At 41.2% G+C, this 17,590-nt stretch overlaps 1 protein-coding gene across 5 annotated transcripts in view; it reads right to left on the bottom strand.

The window, feature by feature from the left end:
- The window catches only part of plxnb1b (plexin b1b), a 182,275-nt gene that overhangs the window by 33,722 nt on the left and 130,963 nt on the right, over positions 1–17,590 (bottom strand). For all 5 annotated transcript variants that reach the window (XM_078249371.1, XM_078249370.1, XM_078249369.1 and 2 more), the window contains 7 exons: positions 12,500–12,628; positions 12,106–12,206; positions 10,325–10,457; positions 8,982–9,138; positions 7,251–7,359; positions 3,838–3,946; positions 2,102–3,040 (listed from right to left, as the gene is read on the bottom strand). In XM_078249371.1, the coding sequence (XP_078105497.1) occupies positions 2,102–3,040; positions 3,838–3,946; positions 7,251–7,359; positions 8,982–9,138; positions 10,325–10,457; positions 12,106–12,206; positions 12,500–12,628 (1,677 nt within the window). The remainder of the gene's footprint in view (positions 1–2,101; positions 3,041–3,837; positions 3,947–7,250; positions 7,360–8,981; positions 9,139–10,324; positions 10,458–12,105; positions 12,207–12,499; positions 12,629–17,590) is intronic.

The raw sequence follows: 17,590 nt of genomic DNA, 5'->3' as shown, positions 1-17,590 counted from the left end.
GTGGTCCATCAGGACCAAAACGTCACGTCACATGAACAGCTTTTTCCCCTCCGCCACTAGCCTTATTAACAAGGCCCGGAAACCACCCTGACACTCCACCTTCATGCCACTGTTCTCTCTCTGCTGTAATGCTCTTTGCTCTTTTTTATTTATATCTTTATTTATTCTTTATTTTTAACTTAATACATACTGTGTAAATATACTTATATTGTTTGTTCCTATACTTATATTGTTTAATATTCAATCTAAAGAATGTGTGACGTGCACCAACAACACCAAAACAAATTCCTTGTATGTGTTAAAAAACGTACTTGGCAATAAAACCTTTTCTGATTCTGATTCATGTAATAACTTTAAAAGACCCTCAAAATAAAACCTGAAAATAACCGTTAAAATATATAACAGCTGTTACGTCAGCTGTAGCCTGCTTTACCCAGTGTTTAGTTTGAGTTAATGTTATTTTAGACTGAATCAAGCTGTCAGCTAGCGGTAACCGAATTAGCTGTTAGCTAAACTAACGTTAGCTTCCCGGTGGAGGCTAACAGCAGAAGCGTGGAACAGATCGTGATTCGTGCAGTGTCGTAAATCCTCGTAAAACAGGATTATCATCTTGGGCACGCGCATGACGGATCGTGCAGGCAGCTCCCGACAGCTCCCCCTCCTCACAGGCATGAGTTCCACCAATCAGAGACATCACTGTGGGATTGTGGGATTGTTCAGCATTGTGGGTAATGGAGTACTTATCCAAGACATTGCGAATAAAAGACATTTATCTCAAAACAAGGTTGGTGCCCCATGAACTTTTGGCATCTATATGAGCATATACAATCGCTTAGTCATGTCGTAGCTGATTTTAAGTCTACCATTGACGGTTATGATTTCATGGCTTATACTCCAATTGTCAATGGAGAAATAGCATTGTATTTTTACTTCCGGAACCCGCGGGACTGTTGCGCTCTATGGGATTACTTAAGAAAAGAAATAGAGGAGACGCCAAAATGATTGCTGCAGTGTGTGGGCCGGCGCGGCCACTCCTGATCGCACCGGTATTAATAATCCAAATGTAAAATCACAACACTTAGGCTAAAGGTCATGAAAATTCATCCTCCTTAATTATTAAAAAGTATCGGTATTGTATCGGTGATATTTGCCCTGCATTTACTTGGTATCGGATCGATACCAAATATTGTAGTATCACACACCACTAACAAACAGACTGGACAACATGGTAGACGAAATGAAAATAGATCCACTTCACGACACTTTGCAGCTATTCGCGGCACTTGGTGGTGCGTGTTTTCACTGTTAAGCCAGGAACACACCGCACGCAGAAGCACTGCCAATAGCTACAAAGCACTGTGATGCCAGAAACACACCGCAAAGCTATTTTCATTTCGGCGCCCATGTAATGCAATCTGTCTGGCCACACCATCTGCAATCAGGCGTGAAGCGGTGGCGCTGGCCTGAGCGCTGCAGCAATCGTTTTGGCATCTCCTCTATTTCCTCCGTGAGCAAGTGTCACGCCAGGCAGGTAATCGCATACAGGAAGGCAACAGTGCAGCTGGATACTTTACAAAATAAAACAAATTTCAATATAAAACACCTAGGTATAAACCTAGGTGTTTTTTGAAATTTTTGATTTTGGCCACACGATCAGGCACACAGAAGAGAGAACGACGGACACACACAATCACAATATTGATCAGAAAAATCATAATTTTACATTTTTCTTAAGTCGTTCAGCTCCACCTTATGTACAGACAAGGATATAAGCCAGTGTGGGAAATATTGTGTAAATGCAACGCTTTCATTCACTGCAAATACACACAGCATCCTCCAAGAAAACTTTTAAAATTTGTTTTTTACTGAGCTATAAATGTAAAAAAAAAAATCATTATTGACTCTGAAAAAACAATGGGATCAGTCTGAATGAAGCAAAAGCAAAACAACAACAAGATTACAGGTGTCAGACAGTAGAGGAAGAGCAGGGTAACAAGGGCAGACAGGGAAGCTGGAGTATAGAGTCAGGAGCTGGGAGCGCTGGGAGGCTGCTGAGAAGAAGAAGTAGTAGTAGAAGAAGGAGGGAGGCGGCGGAACTCACCGGGAGGAAGGCGTCAGCTGGATCATACTGGTAGTCCAGCTCTGGGTCAGTATCCAGCAGGTGGGGGTAGGATGGGAGGCTGTGGTCGACCTCACCATCACCTGACAACACAGTGGCAGCAGAAAATGTGGTTGTGTCATTTTCTGACTGGACGGCACTCTGAGCATGGACGTCTACTTCTTCTTTTGGCCAGAGAAGCACCTCAGGGTCGGCGCCTGGGCTTCCTGCCTCAGTCTGGGAGTCTTGTGGGGGCATCAGGGTCAGGTCCAGGTAGAGGGAGGGCTCGGAGTCGCCAGGTTCACCCACAGAGAAGGGCGTGGGCAGGGGGAAGCCAGAAGAGGCCGGGGTGGGAGGCTCTGCCAGGCTCAAAGTTCTCTCAGTTTCCTGGGCTTTGCGTGGGGGCAACTCTGTCACCACCTCAAGGGTGGAGGAATCCGGTCCATGCGGCGGGATGATCAAAGGCATCACAGGGTCCAGATCTCCACTTAGACCATCAGCCATGGTGACAGGCACCAACTCTGTGGCTACCATGACGACAGTGGGTGTAACTGCAGCACCTTCAGTGTCACTTTGGGTGACAACAAAAAGCTCTCCTGCTTCAGTCTCTTCTTCCTTTGTGGTGGTGACTTTCGGGGGTAGAGGTGGAGTGGGTGCTGGTGTGATGGATGTTAGGGTGCTGGCAGGCTGAGGGGGCAGTGTGGTGGGTGGGGTGGTTGGCTCAAGGCTGGTGGTGGTTGCAGGTGGAGTAGTGGGTGCAGGAGGGGTGGTTGGCTCCTGAGTGGTTGCTATAGTGACAGGAGCTGCGGTTGTTGTTGTTGTGGCGATAGTTGTACTTGTTGTGGGAGTTGTGGTAGTTGTCATGGTGCTGGTTCTCAGGGCATCCGTTGTGATGACTTTAATAGTTTTGGTTGTGGGGGGAGCTGAGGTGGGGAGTTTAAACTAGGGGAGTAAGAAGGGGAGGGGGGGGAGAAAACATGGGGAGAGGGTAAGACAGAAATAAAAAAACTAATAGACAAATAAAAATTGAAATAACCAATAACTGAACATAAATGTGATGTTAAACAAATAATCTGCTGGAATTGTGTTATTGTTTCTTATGACACAGCGATGATTTATGTTACAAATAATGTCGGCTTGTATATGAGGCACAACAAAACATGTATGGGCACTGATGAATGTATGCAAAAATGCATTACGTATATTTAAATAGAAAAACATTGACCATTAATTCGCTTAATATATTCTAATGAATAAAAAAATACTTGTGTCAAGTACTCAGTACAACCGACCAACACAATCAAATGCTTTTAGTTTTGAAAAAAAACATTTTATGTTTGATTTGTTTGATCTTAGAACTCAAATGAGTGACTGTGTTGTGCAGCTGTTAAATGAAGAGAAGAAAATATCTATTGAATAAATTATTGATGTTTTCCTCATATCACATGCTCTCTGCCTCCTGATGGGTCAGCTGTGGAGGTGATGCGAGGCAATCCACCAAAGCTTCACGTTATTTCCCTGATCTACAGAGCGCATCAAAAAATTCTCAACTTTACAGTCAGTTTAGCCCTTTGACTCGTGGGTGAATAACTTACAATACAACTTTCCCCAAAGAACTTGAATACACAAGAGCACAAAGTCTTCACACATGCTTTATTCAACATGGTGCACCAGCTGTGATTGTGTGTAATTTACATCTCAGTGAGTGCTGCACAGATGTTTCTGTTTGAATAACTTACATGTTGGTTGTAGATGATCACCCCCTCTTCACAGATGGGCTTGTGGGTGCACAAGTGCTGATGAACACACCAGTTACAGCCCCATCGGCTCAAAACACAACCACGGCAACTGCACACAGAAATAACAGGATGTACAGATTAGAGACATAAAACAATAGGCTCTGTTGAAGGACTGTGCAGAAAGGTCACAGATAAGAAAAGGGGAGGCAAATAAAGAAGCTAGTAAGAGGTCCAATAGAAGTAAAAAAAAGTAAAATCATTAGACATAATGCAGATATATGCAATGGGACACCCTGGTAAGCTATTTAAAGCTTGTGTAAAGGGGCCCGGACACTAGCAAATAATACACATTATAAATACAATAATATTGTTTGGATAAAAAAGTAAACATGTATTATACAACTACATTTACAACCTACACAAAAAGAAAAGAGAAACCATAACTACCCTAACTCTACCTAAGTGGTCCCAAAACATTTAGTCCATCAGTCTACGTATTGGTCAAATATAGTAGAAGTGGGAAAAGGGAGAGGAGAGAGAATGGTACAGAGAAAGAGAGATGCAGCTGCTGTAGTTTAATAATCCAATTGCTGCCAATCTGGACCCTGTGGTAAAAAAGGTCAGTGAGCTAATTGATTGAGGCTCAGTTTCTGGTGGGAAGAGGAAAGGACCGACAGAGAGAGAGGTTGATAAAGCGAGCAGGTCTGGTAGGATATAAACAAGCATTCGACACAGTGATGTTCAGAAGGCTCACACTTTCATGCATTTGTACTAGGGCTCATTATTTATCAAAGCTTTTTTCTCAATTTTGAGCCTACTGAAACTTGCTCCTTAGTTGGGTTAGAACTACATTACAATTATTTAAAGAAAAGAACCAAGAACCACTCGTACAAACACATTTGTTCTTAAATGGCACGTACAATTGATATTTTGCTGATATAAATCAGCTCGGGGTCATCTTTGTGTGGGCAGTGTGTGTATATGAACGATGTGTGGAACACTTGTACATGAAATCTTCACTGAAAAAAGTTTAGGATAAAAATTTGAAAAGCATGAGACCCAATGTCTTCCACCTCTTATATAATGGAGACTACTTTAAACTAAGCCAGTCAGTATGGTTTTGTGGTTACAGTTAAACCCAGAGTCAAGGAGCACAGCGGAGCCATGTGATGAGACTCACAGCCTCCTCTACTCAGAGGTGTAAGTCATTCATTCAGTATTAAAAGCAGGAGAGCACGTGAGAAGAAATGGTACAAAATAGACTAAGACAGACAGGGTACAAAACAACAAAAACAACAACAGCCTCAGAGAGAGAATAAGACTTGATTATAAGGTCTGCAATGAGCTGGGGTCTCATTTATAAACGTGGCGTACACACAAAACGGGGCTGAAAATGTGCGTACGCCACTTCCCACGCAAAGGTTGTGATTTATAAAAAACAAACTTGACGGGAGAATGTGCGGTCCTCCACGCAAACTCTGACCCATGCGTACGCACATTTTGGAGACAAAATAGGAATTGGCGACGCAGACGGTGAGGTGGTGAACTGAAGTCAGACTGCAGAAAGTAAATGGGAATAACGATTACTCGTAATATTTTCAAGTATTGATGCCTCACGCACGTTTTCACTCCATTTCATCCACCTTACCATGAAGATTAAATCCAGCAGTGTTATTTGCGCCTGTACTGAGTGATAAGTGTTCCATAAACACCTCCAACTCAAATCTTAAATAAAAATTTGTTCTTAATGTTTAATCGGCGCTGTCTCACCGTCACATTGTCAGCTACGGAGCGCAGGAGGAGGAGATGGCCTGACTGCATGTAATATAGGATAGCATCAAATACCCTACCATTAGATACCTGCAAAACACAGTGTAAATAACTAAATATCTGTCTTTAATACTGTGCATATCATCAAATGTCAAAGTCTGAAAATACAGCCGTTAAGCTCTCGCGCAATCGTTACCCTTAATGTCCTCGTTATCAGTCCGAACTTTTGTGACAAAACCTGCATGAAGTGTGTTTGCCTATTACACTTTCTTTCGTCTTCAAATTGTACCTCGGGGTGGGGGATACCACTAGTTGATGCTGTGTTGGCAATAACAATCACAAATTGTTGTAAACATATAAATACTGCGGTGACCCCGTGCGTAATGCTGCATGATGACACTGATGGCACTGCAGGAGGACTACGCTAATGGAAGAATCAGGAGAATAAGAGACTTCAGGGACCATGACGATACCGATTTAGATTCCCTTAAGCTGAGCTCTTGGATCTATGTACTGAATTGGGTCCAGTAGAGAGAGCAACGTGCCGGAACCGTGCCATTCCAATCCATCCCGGTCCAAATACAGGTCCTCGCCACTCTGGGGGCAACCGGCAGTTTCAAGAGGGAAATGTCAGACAGCTAAGTGTTTTTTTTAAAAATAAATATTATACAGGTGCTGGTCATATAATTAGAATATTATGAAAAAGTTGATTTACGTCAGTAATTCCATTCAAAAAGTGAAATGTATATATTATATTCATTCATCACACACAGAGTGATATATTTCAAATGTTCATTTCTTTTAATTGTGATGATTATAACTGACAACTAATGAAAATCCCAAATTCAATATCTCCGAAAATTAGAATATTACTTAAGACCAATACAAAAAAGGATTTTTAGAAATGTTGGCCAATTGAAAAGTATGAACATGAAAAGTATGAGCATGTACAGCACTCAATACTTAGTTGGGGCTCCTTTTGCCTGAATTACTGCAGCAATGCGGCGTGGCATGGAGTTTTTCATAATATTCTAATTATATGACCAGCACCTGAATATAATCTTCAACTTCATCACTAAGGCTTGTTTGGATATAATATATAGTTCTGTTAAATCTTATAGGTCTGGTATATCGAAGCTGTCCCCGAGTGCCGTAATGCCTGCCGTTTTGGACGTATTATTAATACATGTAGTTATAGATCAGGTTTCCCTACACTGGGCAAGAACAGGCCAAAATTATAATTCAATTTGCAGCAATTCCTGAACGTCTTGAGAAGTTTTTTGCTTTTTCTCCGCCAGTGATCATGATTCGGTGTAACAACTGCCAGTGTCATTCATATACTGATCAGCATTCACGAGGTGCTTTGCATTGACTATTTATGGTAAAAAAATTGGGCGTGTACAGGGCGGGATAAGAGGCTGATCCACGTACGCACACTTGTAGGTAATCTCTGGTTTATAAAGGGAACATTGCTTACAGGTGTGCATACACACGGTTTTATAAATCAGAATTTTTTTTGCGGTACGCCATTTTGGGCGTACGTACACTTATAGTAAGGATCCTACGCACAGTTTTATAAATGAGACCCCAGAGCAGATCGGGAGAAGACCGGAGAGCAAAGCTGATAAATCATGGTAACTCACGGCATGCTGCCAGACAGCTGCTTAACAGCCGTACAGTCATAGAAGGTGAAATCCCTCGCTGTGACGGTGACGTCGCCAAATCGAAGAGACAGGGTGACTGTGACAAAGTCTGAGGAGAACACAACATAGAGAGAGTAAATAGCATCATGTTTCACCTGAGCAGAACGCTGAAAGAACAGCCTTCTGAAAATATTTGGTCAAGCTTATCGTCTCCTTGTTCTGAAAGTCTGGGATGAGTACGATGTTTCTTAAAACACAGTGAGAAAATGTGGGAGAGGTTTGGTCTAGACAGCAAAAACATAGAGGCTTAATAGAACCCATGTGCATCCTCAATCCTCAGCCCAGAGAGTGCAGACATAAACAAGGTAGGGTGCAACACACAAAATGTTTTAAAGCTGTATGAAGCTGCACTGTATGGGTACAATTGATAAAAAATGATGGAATACTAAATGTGGGTCTTGTTTTCATAGTTCCGACCATCAGTTACAATAATATTGTACTCACTAATGTAATTTCTGAGGTCAGGGAACAGGACACCATACAGGACAACATTCAGATGATAAGACCAGATTATAGTGTAAGCACACCCAAAATGTTGGCAATAATTCCTCATTGCACGAGAAAATGTTGTGCGCACTATGAACCAAGAAGTTGGTTTGTACACTGTATGCTTACGACAGACAGTTTGGGTAATCAAAATTGTACGGGTTGCCTTAATTTTCTTTTCCAAATAAGATCATTTTAAATCCAACTAGTCTGATCGTTTTTTTGACCCGTTTGACTTCTTTTAAGTTTTCAGACCTCTGCGATTAACATGCTGAGTACAGAATTATTATAACTGATAGAAATAAAAAATAGAACATTGTTATTCACAAAAAATAACTGATAGAAATGATAACCCAAACCACATTAATAGGAAACTATATGAAACCAGAACGTTTTCATTTTTTTAATAAATTTTTAATTCAAGCATTACAGAGCCATTTGATCCTTTGTTATTATAAAAACATTGATTAGTGCACCTTTAAGGTTCCAGTTTGTTCCGTTTTTTTTTTTTTATTGTGTGAGCGCTGGCACTAGCCCTCTTTAAGTAAAGGTAAGCCACAGCTGGATCCTTAAATGCAGCCTGTGTGTCTATATCTCAGTAAACCCCCCAGGCTGATTCTTCCTGATCTCTGCTCCCAGAGAACTACAACAAGCTGCAAGTTTCAGAAATGCAGGCATGGGAACCAGTGTCTGTGTTTGTGTGTGTGTGTGTGTGTGTGTGTGTGTGTGTGTGTGTACGTGAATGTTTTAGTGAGTATGACCTCTGTAGAGGCTTCAATTTTTATTCACAAGCCCCTTAATCTTCTTTTATCATTGCCACTGACCATAACAGACAGCACTCTGCTCTCAGCACGCTAAACAACCACCCAAATCTAGGAAAACCAAAACACATATCATAAAGCATAAAATCTTGAGATAAAAACATTTATGAGGAGTTGTTTGCTTTGAAGTAAATATTACTCCCTGCTGTGTAAGCTGGTTTAGGAAAAATGGATTGGGTTAGCCTAGATTCATGGACACAGGGATTGAAGTGTAAACGTGTATTGTATGTCTGGGCATGCAAACACACACATACAGAAACACACACGCACAAAGATTAATCTCATCACAGGATGCAGCCAAATCCTGTTGCAAAGTTGAAAAGTTCAAACAACAGATGGTCAGGTCTGGGGTTAAAGCGCTCACCCTGTCCAGGAGGCACCATGGGTACTTGGCTGGTGTCAGGAGAATGGCAGGTGACCCCAGATTCGGTGACAATGGCTGGACTGTGGCTGTCCATGAAAAAGCAGGAGTAGGACTCATCTTTCTCTAACACTGGAAGTCCTGTGACTGTCAGAGACACCTGATGAAAGACAAAATATTAACACTGATTCAGACAGAGCTGCAGTGCATGTGGTAGACTTCAAAAATCCTCATTGGATCCATGTTTGCAGACTGTTTTATGTGTGGCCATTTAGATGAGATATCTAGATTTTCGAGTTTCTGTCCTTTACCCATGCAATGTGACATCACATGAGACAGAGGAAGAGAAGAGGACAACCAACATCCAGCAGCAGACTGGTGGAGCATGAAAACATGACATAGAGACAGAATAATAGCAGTCCATACCTGTGCTGTTACAGAGGACACTGAAGGTCATAATGACAGTAAGTGATTCAATTGTAAATCTGATGCTCAGTGGTAAATGTCAATGTGAAATAATTCAATTTGAAAACTAAAATTGATTCCCTGACTGCAGGAATATGACTCATACTTGATTTATTATCATACTCATTTTTCCTCATTCATGTGCTGTTTCTGCACTGCAGCTCCAAGATGTAATCTGTCAATCAAAGAGTTAGACCTCTACAGTTTGTAGATTAGCCTACGTCTTCCATCTACTGGCCACCTGTCTCACATGAGAGACACAGATACACTACCAAGGTTCTTCAAAAAGGATAACACTAAATCATAACTGCAATTCTCATCCATATCAATATACCTTCTGTTGAGTTTATATTCATCCCACACATAAATTGCATTAATTGATAAAAAGAAACAAGCCCATATGTTTCTTTATTAATTGATGCAGCTCTACGACAGACATGGCATCCTGCTGCAGGATGACCTTTTATAAGTGACAACACAAACCAGCAAAACACATTTTCCTGCATAGTTTCTCTTACATAAGGATCAGTGAGGATATCAACCATCTTGTGTGGATTAAACCTTAATTGATACTATTTAGTTTAATTAGTAACTGTATTAGTACCAAATCATTGTACCACCATACCATACCATTGTGAATAAATGCAAATGACTGCACAGCAGAGCTTACCACCCACAAATGTTTAAGCTATTATCTCATTAGACAAAGAAAGGCAATATTGGAGGTAGGTGCTTGAGGTGGATGATTATCTTATTCTGCAATCAACAGAAACCAGAAAACGTGTTTCCTCCACAATTCTTTGTAAGGATGTGTACAGACGGGTAGATGTACATCAAGAGTTTTGTTTTGCTCGAGTTTATGTAACTGCATTCAGACTTACTGTCCTGCTCTCCTCCCTGCTGACGTTGAAGGGGTTGAGGTCCTGGATGGCCAGACACTGCTGCTCCATGTCAAAGCTCCACAGCCACTGACCTGGCTGCTTCCCACGAGCACACTCTGACTGCAACACACACCTGCAGGGAAAACACCAACATCATGTACACTGTCTTCACTAGTAAAGTCAGGCTATTTGTCTCTCAAACAATACAAAAAAAGAGGAGAGAAAAACATTAAGGTGAGAGGGAGGAGGAAGGTCAGGTGGTGAGGCCGAGCAGTGAGGAGACACAGATTTAGTAGGTAGATTTATTTCATCAGCCTCAAACACCATCTCACCAGTGCACACTCACTTAGTTCTTAACATGACTTGGCAAAAACACTTAAAAAACTAACAAGAGTGCCAGTAGCTTTTTTTCTCTGCTGATATGTCAACACTGAACTTTTTATTTCAGTTATATTCTTTAAACTACATCTGCTTGAAAATACATTACTGAAAATAAACGTTTTACAGCAACATGAGCAGCTCATTTATAATGCAACAGTCAACACTGCTTATAAGAAATCTTGATAGTGTCAAACTTTAGATAACTTACAAATGAAAAGTAAAATCTTTACGTGGTCTGGTATAACCAGTTAGCCACTATAAGCTTAGTGACTAACGCTAGTGAGTGTTAGCAAACTTTAGACAGGTATTGCTGTGTTACTGACATAACGGAGTCACTTAACTGACTTTGTGGCTCTTTGTTAATTGCTAATCGCCACGGAGGTCATGTTTTTGACGCGGTAAGTCTGTTTGTTGGTCAGCAGGATTACTGAAAAACTACTGGCCTGATTTTCATGAAACTTGTTGGAACGGTGTAACATGGGCCAAGGAAGAACCTATTACATTCCGGATCGGATTCAAATCACAGGATGGGGACACAAACTATTTTGCACTTTTGTTAACAGTGCGAGGTATTTGTGCTTATATCATGTGGTGTCGGAAAAATTATTCGAAGACTGGAAAACTCACACTGCACTGACATTGTAAGAATGGGCAGTCTGTGCCCTCCAAGTGCCCTTCTAGTTATAATTTGTATATAATATGTATTCTGTTCAGCGGAAGTGTCACAGATAGGCTTTAACAGTAACAATTCAAGTTTACAATATTTTATTTGGTTACTATTATTCTGAGATGGTGTGTTTTGGATTATTTTCTCCAAATCAGCTATGCTAGCGACAAGTCAGTCTGTTGGTCAGTTGCTCCGGACTATAACATTTCAACGACTTCAGATACCTGTATTGGGTAGATTGCGAAGAAATTTGGTACACACATTCATGTCACCCTCAGGATGAGTGGATGAGGATGAGGATGATCAGTTTGAAGACCTCTGAATGTTCATCTAGCGCCATCATCTACTTAACATTTCAGTTTGTCCAATACTTGGATTATGACCATTATGACATGGAGATCACAGTAAACATACTAAGTGCTTAGTGCTTAGCATCAGCATGTTAGCATTGTCATTATGGGTATGTTAGCATACTGACATTAACATTTAGCTTAAAGCTCTGCTGTGTCAAAATTCAGCATCACAGAGCTGAGCAGAGCATCACTAATGGCTGTAGACTCTTGAAAATGACAATAAGTTAAGACACTGTCACAGATTTATTTATTTTGTGATCATCCAGTTGGTTAATGGACTAATTAACGCTTTCAGCACTGGTTCTTATGAATTCAATAACAGCCACACTTTATTAAATGCTTGATTAGGACACATTTTTAACTGCTGGGGTTTATCTTACCTTCCCTCCAGGACGCACCAGCCACAGTATGGGTCGTGGGCCAGCAGGCAGGAGTGGCAGTCTGGGTACTGCTGGCATTCAGCCACAGGCCGCTTCTGCAGCTGTAACCAGGACAACACAATCATGTTCAGTCGTGCAAACCATGCACACTAAGCTCCCAGAAACCTGATTAAAATGAATAGGTGGCCCACATTTTTCCAGTAGAACAAAGCAAAATAAAATTATGGTCATTAGAATAATCTTAACTACAGGCTGCTCTACTGGAAGAGAAAAAATTGGGGCAGAAACAAGAGGGACTGAATTAGTTCTCTTTAACTTTATTACTGCAACACAGGAAGGACGCGTAGAAAAAAACATGAAATGAGGCTACAAGAGTCTCTGTGTGTGCATATACCATGTTATGAGTCATGATGAAGAGATGTTCCTCTGTTTGGTCCAGGATGAGGTCCGAACTGATAGCAGTATTCTGCTGAATGGAGATGACAGAGTACTCCTCCACCTCGCCGTTTGGCCCCAAGAACACCTGAGCAAATGTACACATACAAATGTCAGGATTATGTTATGATTTAACAGACTGCTAAATAAAAACATGCACTGAGCTGCAACTCAAAATGTGAATCTCTTTTAAATGTCCTTCTGTTATGCCATTATTTTAAATAAGAACATAAAAATACACCATTTTATTATTTTTCCTTTTTGCAAATACAGCGTTATGGAATATATTAAAGGACACAAACACATAGTAAGCATAGTAGGCTATAGTAAGAATTTTATTTGACCATGTTATATGTATTTAAGCCAATATGGATGAGAAATCCTATGTGCTATTATAGAATCATATTTGCTCCTGAGCATGTCAACAATCCATTGTCTCTATGACAACTGATGAAGACCGTGTGATATGGTGAAAGTTAAGAAAAGAGTGTGGATGTTGAGTTGGGGTTGTTTTGTTAAAAGGGAATTTAATTTTTTTTTTTAAATGAAAAGCTTAAGGGAATCCAAAGAGTACTCCAGCAGTGCACTCATGTTCAGACACATGATGGACAGTTTTAAAAAAAGGATAAAAATGTATGCTGAAGAACAAGAGATATCATCTTTTTTCTTCTTCCTTGTTAAAACTTGCTGCCCTGTGCGTGTTATGCTAGTAGCAGCTAATGTTGCCTCAAGGCACTAGTTAAAATCAGGGCCGGCTCTGACAACTGAGCCATAGCCATATGACTGACAACTTATTGTATCCTTTATTTTTGTAGGGAAGCTAACATGATCAATATTTTGGTATTAGGGCAATACTAGTCTCGCATTGCCAGATCTCCACAGCGCTGTGTCAGCGATAGAGTAGCAATGTATGTTCATTTTTGTTTTCAGCTTATGTAAGTTAGATGGCACCAACATTTGCATTAAACACTTCACTTCCTGCATTCTGGTGAATTTTTATGCACCTATTTCTACCTTTTTCTGAAACAATGTATGCTGGAAATATCTTTATGTAAAGGGAAACATAGATTACAATCCAAATATAAAAAACATAATGGAATATATTGCAGTAAGGCTCTCAGGCATTCTGTATTTCTTCCAACTATTTATTCTCCTGTTGATCGACTTTTCTAATTATATCTGAGTCACCACACATTGGGCATAATTTACTCCTCCCTCCTCTTTTGCGTCTTTTGTTGGGGAAGTAACCTCCTTAAATGTGCATATAACAATTATTCACCTCAATGATACATTAATTCATTTTAATGAATTAATAAACCCCTGGACTGTAATATTTCAGATGTGTTTGAGCAAGATTTCTGCTCATGTTCAAAACTTTGTGCACATTCAAAATATATTCCATCTGTGCTCTCTGAGATTTGGAGGAGTCATGATAGACAGAGCCAATAGGTCTGTAGACGATGCAGTCAATCTGGCCCTACACTACATCCTCCAGCACCTGGACTCCGCAGGAACGTACGCCAGGATGTTTGTGGACTTCAGCTCTGCCTTTAATACCATCATCCCAGCTCTGCTTCAGGAGAAGCTCTCCCAGCTAGGCGTGCCTGACTCCACCTGCAGGTGGATCACTGACTTGGACGTGGACTGTAGGAGGAACTCAGCCTCACTTTGCCCCCATCACCCTCTGTAACTCCACTTCCTGGGAACTATCATCTCCCAAGATCTCAAGTGGGAGCTGAACATCAGCTCCCTCGTCAAGAAAGCACAACAGAGGATGCACTTCCTGTGGCAGCTGAAGAAATTCAACCTGCCAAAGACAATGATGGTGCACTTCTACACAGCCAACATTGAGTCCATCCTCAAATCCTCCATCACCATCTGGTCGCTGCTAGCACTGCCAAGGACAAAGGAAGACTGCAGCGTGTCATTCGGTCAGCAGAGAAGGTGATTGGCTGCAATCTGCCGCCGCTCCAGGACCTATACGCCACCAGGACTCTGAAGCGTGCTGGAAAAATTGTGGCCGAGGTGATAGGAATTGGTCACAATTTTTCCAGCACAATTCAGAGTCCTGGTGACTCTTTGAGTCACTCCCCTCTGGCAGGAGGCTGAGGTCCATCAGGACCAAAACCTCACGCCACAGTTTTTTCTCCATCTGCCACTAGCCTTATTAACAAGGCCCGGAAACCATCCTGACTCTCTCCACACTCCACCCCTGGCTCTTCATGCCCTTTTTATTTCCATCTTTATTTTTAATGTAATACATACTGTGTACATATACTTATATTGTTTATACCTATACTTATATTGTTTACTATTCCATTTAGAGAATGTGTGACGTGCACCAACAACACCAAAAAAAATTAAAGAAAAATAAATAAAAAACGTACTTGGCAATAAAACCCTTTCTGATTCTGATATTTTGAGAAAAATAAAGTGATAATAGGCTATTACAAGAATAAAGTGACAATATTTCAGAAAATAATCCACCTGCACCATAGTCTGCTGCTGTGCATTACATGATTGCTCTGCTGATACAGTAGATCTCAGACCTTCTGACAGACACAGAGTCCCGTTTGGGTCTCTGGTCTCTGAATGAGACAGTTTAGGGAAGTGGCTGTATGCTGCTCTACATCGGAGATGGAAAACCGAAACTACGGCAGAAATACACGGAGCTCAAACGTGACACATCTGCCGCAGCATGCCCACAGCAGAGCGCGTCCATTATAAACCTGAAGCTGCACAGACCACGGCAGCGCGCTGCTCATCTCTATTTTTACAGCGAGAGTGGACACTAAACGACGCACAGGTCTGCGTCAGAGCTCCGTGTGTTTGAGTCTGACCTATAGACTGGAAACGTTACGTCCCAGGAACTTCAAACTAAATCATTTGAACCCACCATCTTACAGATATATGGAGGATGCACAATCCTACTAGCAAGGATTACACCTTCTTTTCCACACGCCACCTCACCCACTCCTGCATTGATTATATGTTGTGCTCCAGTGAGCTTAAGACAATGTTCCACACGATAGCAATATAACCAGCAATTCTGTCTGATCACAATGCGCTGATGAGAAAGATCTAGGAAATGGCAATTTAATAATTCCCTTCTCCAAAACACAGCTTTTGATACAGAATTTAGAACCAAACTGGCTGAATTTATATCAATTAATACCGACTCAGTTTCTGACCCTGCATATACATGGCAAGCAACTGAAGGATTTATTAGAGATTTTACATCCTCCTTCGCGGTCAATTTGAAGTGGAAAAGAGAGGCAAGGATAGCGAAGTTGGAAGAACGCTGTAAATCTTTAGAGCAATCTCTTAAGACTTGTTTTTCTAAATATACACAAACTCTTCTAGTCACAAATGGAGCAGATCTAAATGACTTGCTAAAAAGGAGAGCTGAATTCATGATGCACAGAGTGAGGCAAAATTACTATTTTAATGGTTGTAAACCAAGCAAATTGCTTGCTCTGAAATTAAAACAAAGCGAATCCAGAGCTACTATCAACAGCATCTGCACAGACCGAGGTATCTCAACAAATCCTAAGGATATCAGCGCCACTTTTCAATCCTTTTACTCAAAGTTGAACGAGTCCTCCTGCAACCCAGATCCGACACAGTGCCAGAAGTTCCTGAAAGAACTAAACCTGCCTCTTCTTGACCCAGAAGAGGCACAAGAACTGGGTCAACTGATAACCTTAGAGGAACTTAAATTAGCATTAAAAACAGTTAAAAAAGGGAAAACGCCAGGGTTGAATGGAATTCCATCAGAACTTCTTCTACAGTATTTTGACATATTAGGACCTACCATTTTACAAGCTTTAACTTCAGCCATAGAGAAGGGTACTTTCCACCAACAAACCAACACCGCGCTGATTTCTGCTGATTGCCGTTATGCCAAAGAAGGGTAAAGATCCTACAGATTGCTAAAATTACAGGCCCATCAGCCTCATCAGGACTGATATTAAGCTTTTTTCCAAAGTCTTGGCTCTCCGCCTAAAGCGCTTTAGCGAGAAGCTAGTCCACCCCAACCAATCAGGTTTTATACCCAAGCGTCATGCTGCAAACAATGTAAGCAGACTATTTCATGTAATAGAAGAAGCCAAAAACCTTCCAACAACGTCAGCAGTTTTATCAGTGGACGCAGAAAAGGCTTTCGACCGCCTAGAGTGGTACTACTTGTGGCAAGTAATGGAGAGGCTTGGTTTGGGGGCCAAATTCATTGACATGGTGCGTACTTTATATGAGAATCCCACAGCCATAGTCTCAACCAATGGAGTGCACTCTCAGCCATTTCCCATTAAGCGGGGCTCGCGACAGGGATGTCCGCTCTCCCCCATGCTATTTGCAATCTCTCTTGAACCGTTAGCCCAAGCCATAAGGCAAAATAAAATCTGTAATATCCAGATTAAATCCAGTAGCAACTCAATATCATTATTTGCAGATGATATTTTGTTGTACATTGCTGATCTTGAGGACTCTATTCCAAAAAGTCTTAAGATTTTCAACGAATTTGGCTCAATCTCTGGGTATAAAATTAACTGGAATAAATCTAACCTTCTTTTATTGAACAACAGGCATGTGGCATCAACCATTAGTGTTACAATACCAACCCAAAGCAAAATTACATATTTGGGCATCACCATACACGCATCCCTACAGCGAGTTGTCCAGGACAACTATGAAACTATATTAAGTAGTGTTAAGTACTGGCCAACTGGTCTGCGATGCCGTCATCACTACGCTCCAGGATTGCTGTTGTTAAAATTAACATAGTTCCTCATGTGAATTTCTTAAGTACAATAATCCCCTTACCCCCACTGATACATTTCTGGAAGAAACTTGATACTTTAATTCGGCAATATATTTGGAATAATAAACAACCTAGACTAAAATACTCTAACCTGCAACGTACCTCAAACATGGGAGGCTTGGCCCTCCCCAACCTTAAAGTGTATCACAGAGCCGTTCAGCTACGGGCCCTCAGAGTGTGGATGGACCCCTCATCTACAGTCCCATGGAGAGAAATAGAGCAAAACCTCAC

The sequence above is a fragment of the Sander vitreus genome, chromosome 4 (assembly GCF_031162955.1).
Source record: "Sander vitreus isolate 19-12246 chromosome 4, sanVit1, whole genome shotgun sequence".
NCBI classification, from domain to species: Eukaryota; Metazoa; Chordata; class Actinopteri; order Perciformes; family Percidae; genus Sander; species Sander vitreus.
Note: the sequence above shows the minus strand (reverse complement) of the source record. Positions and strands in the feature narration are given on the sequence as shown.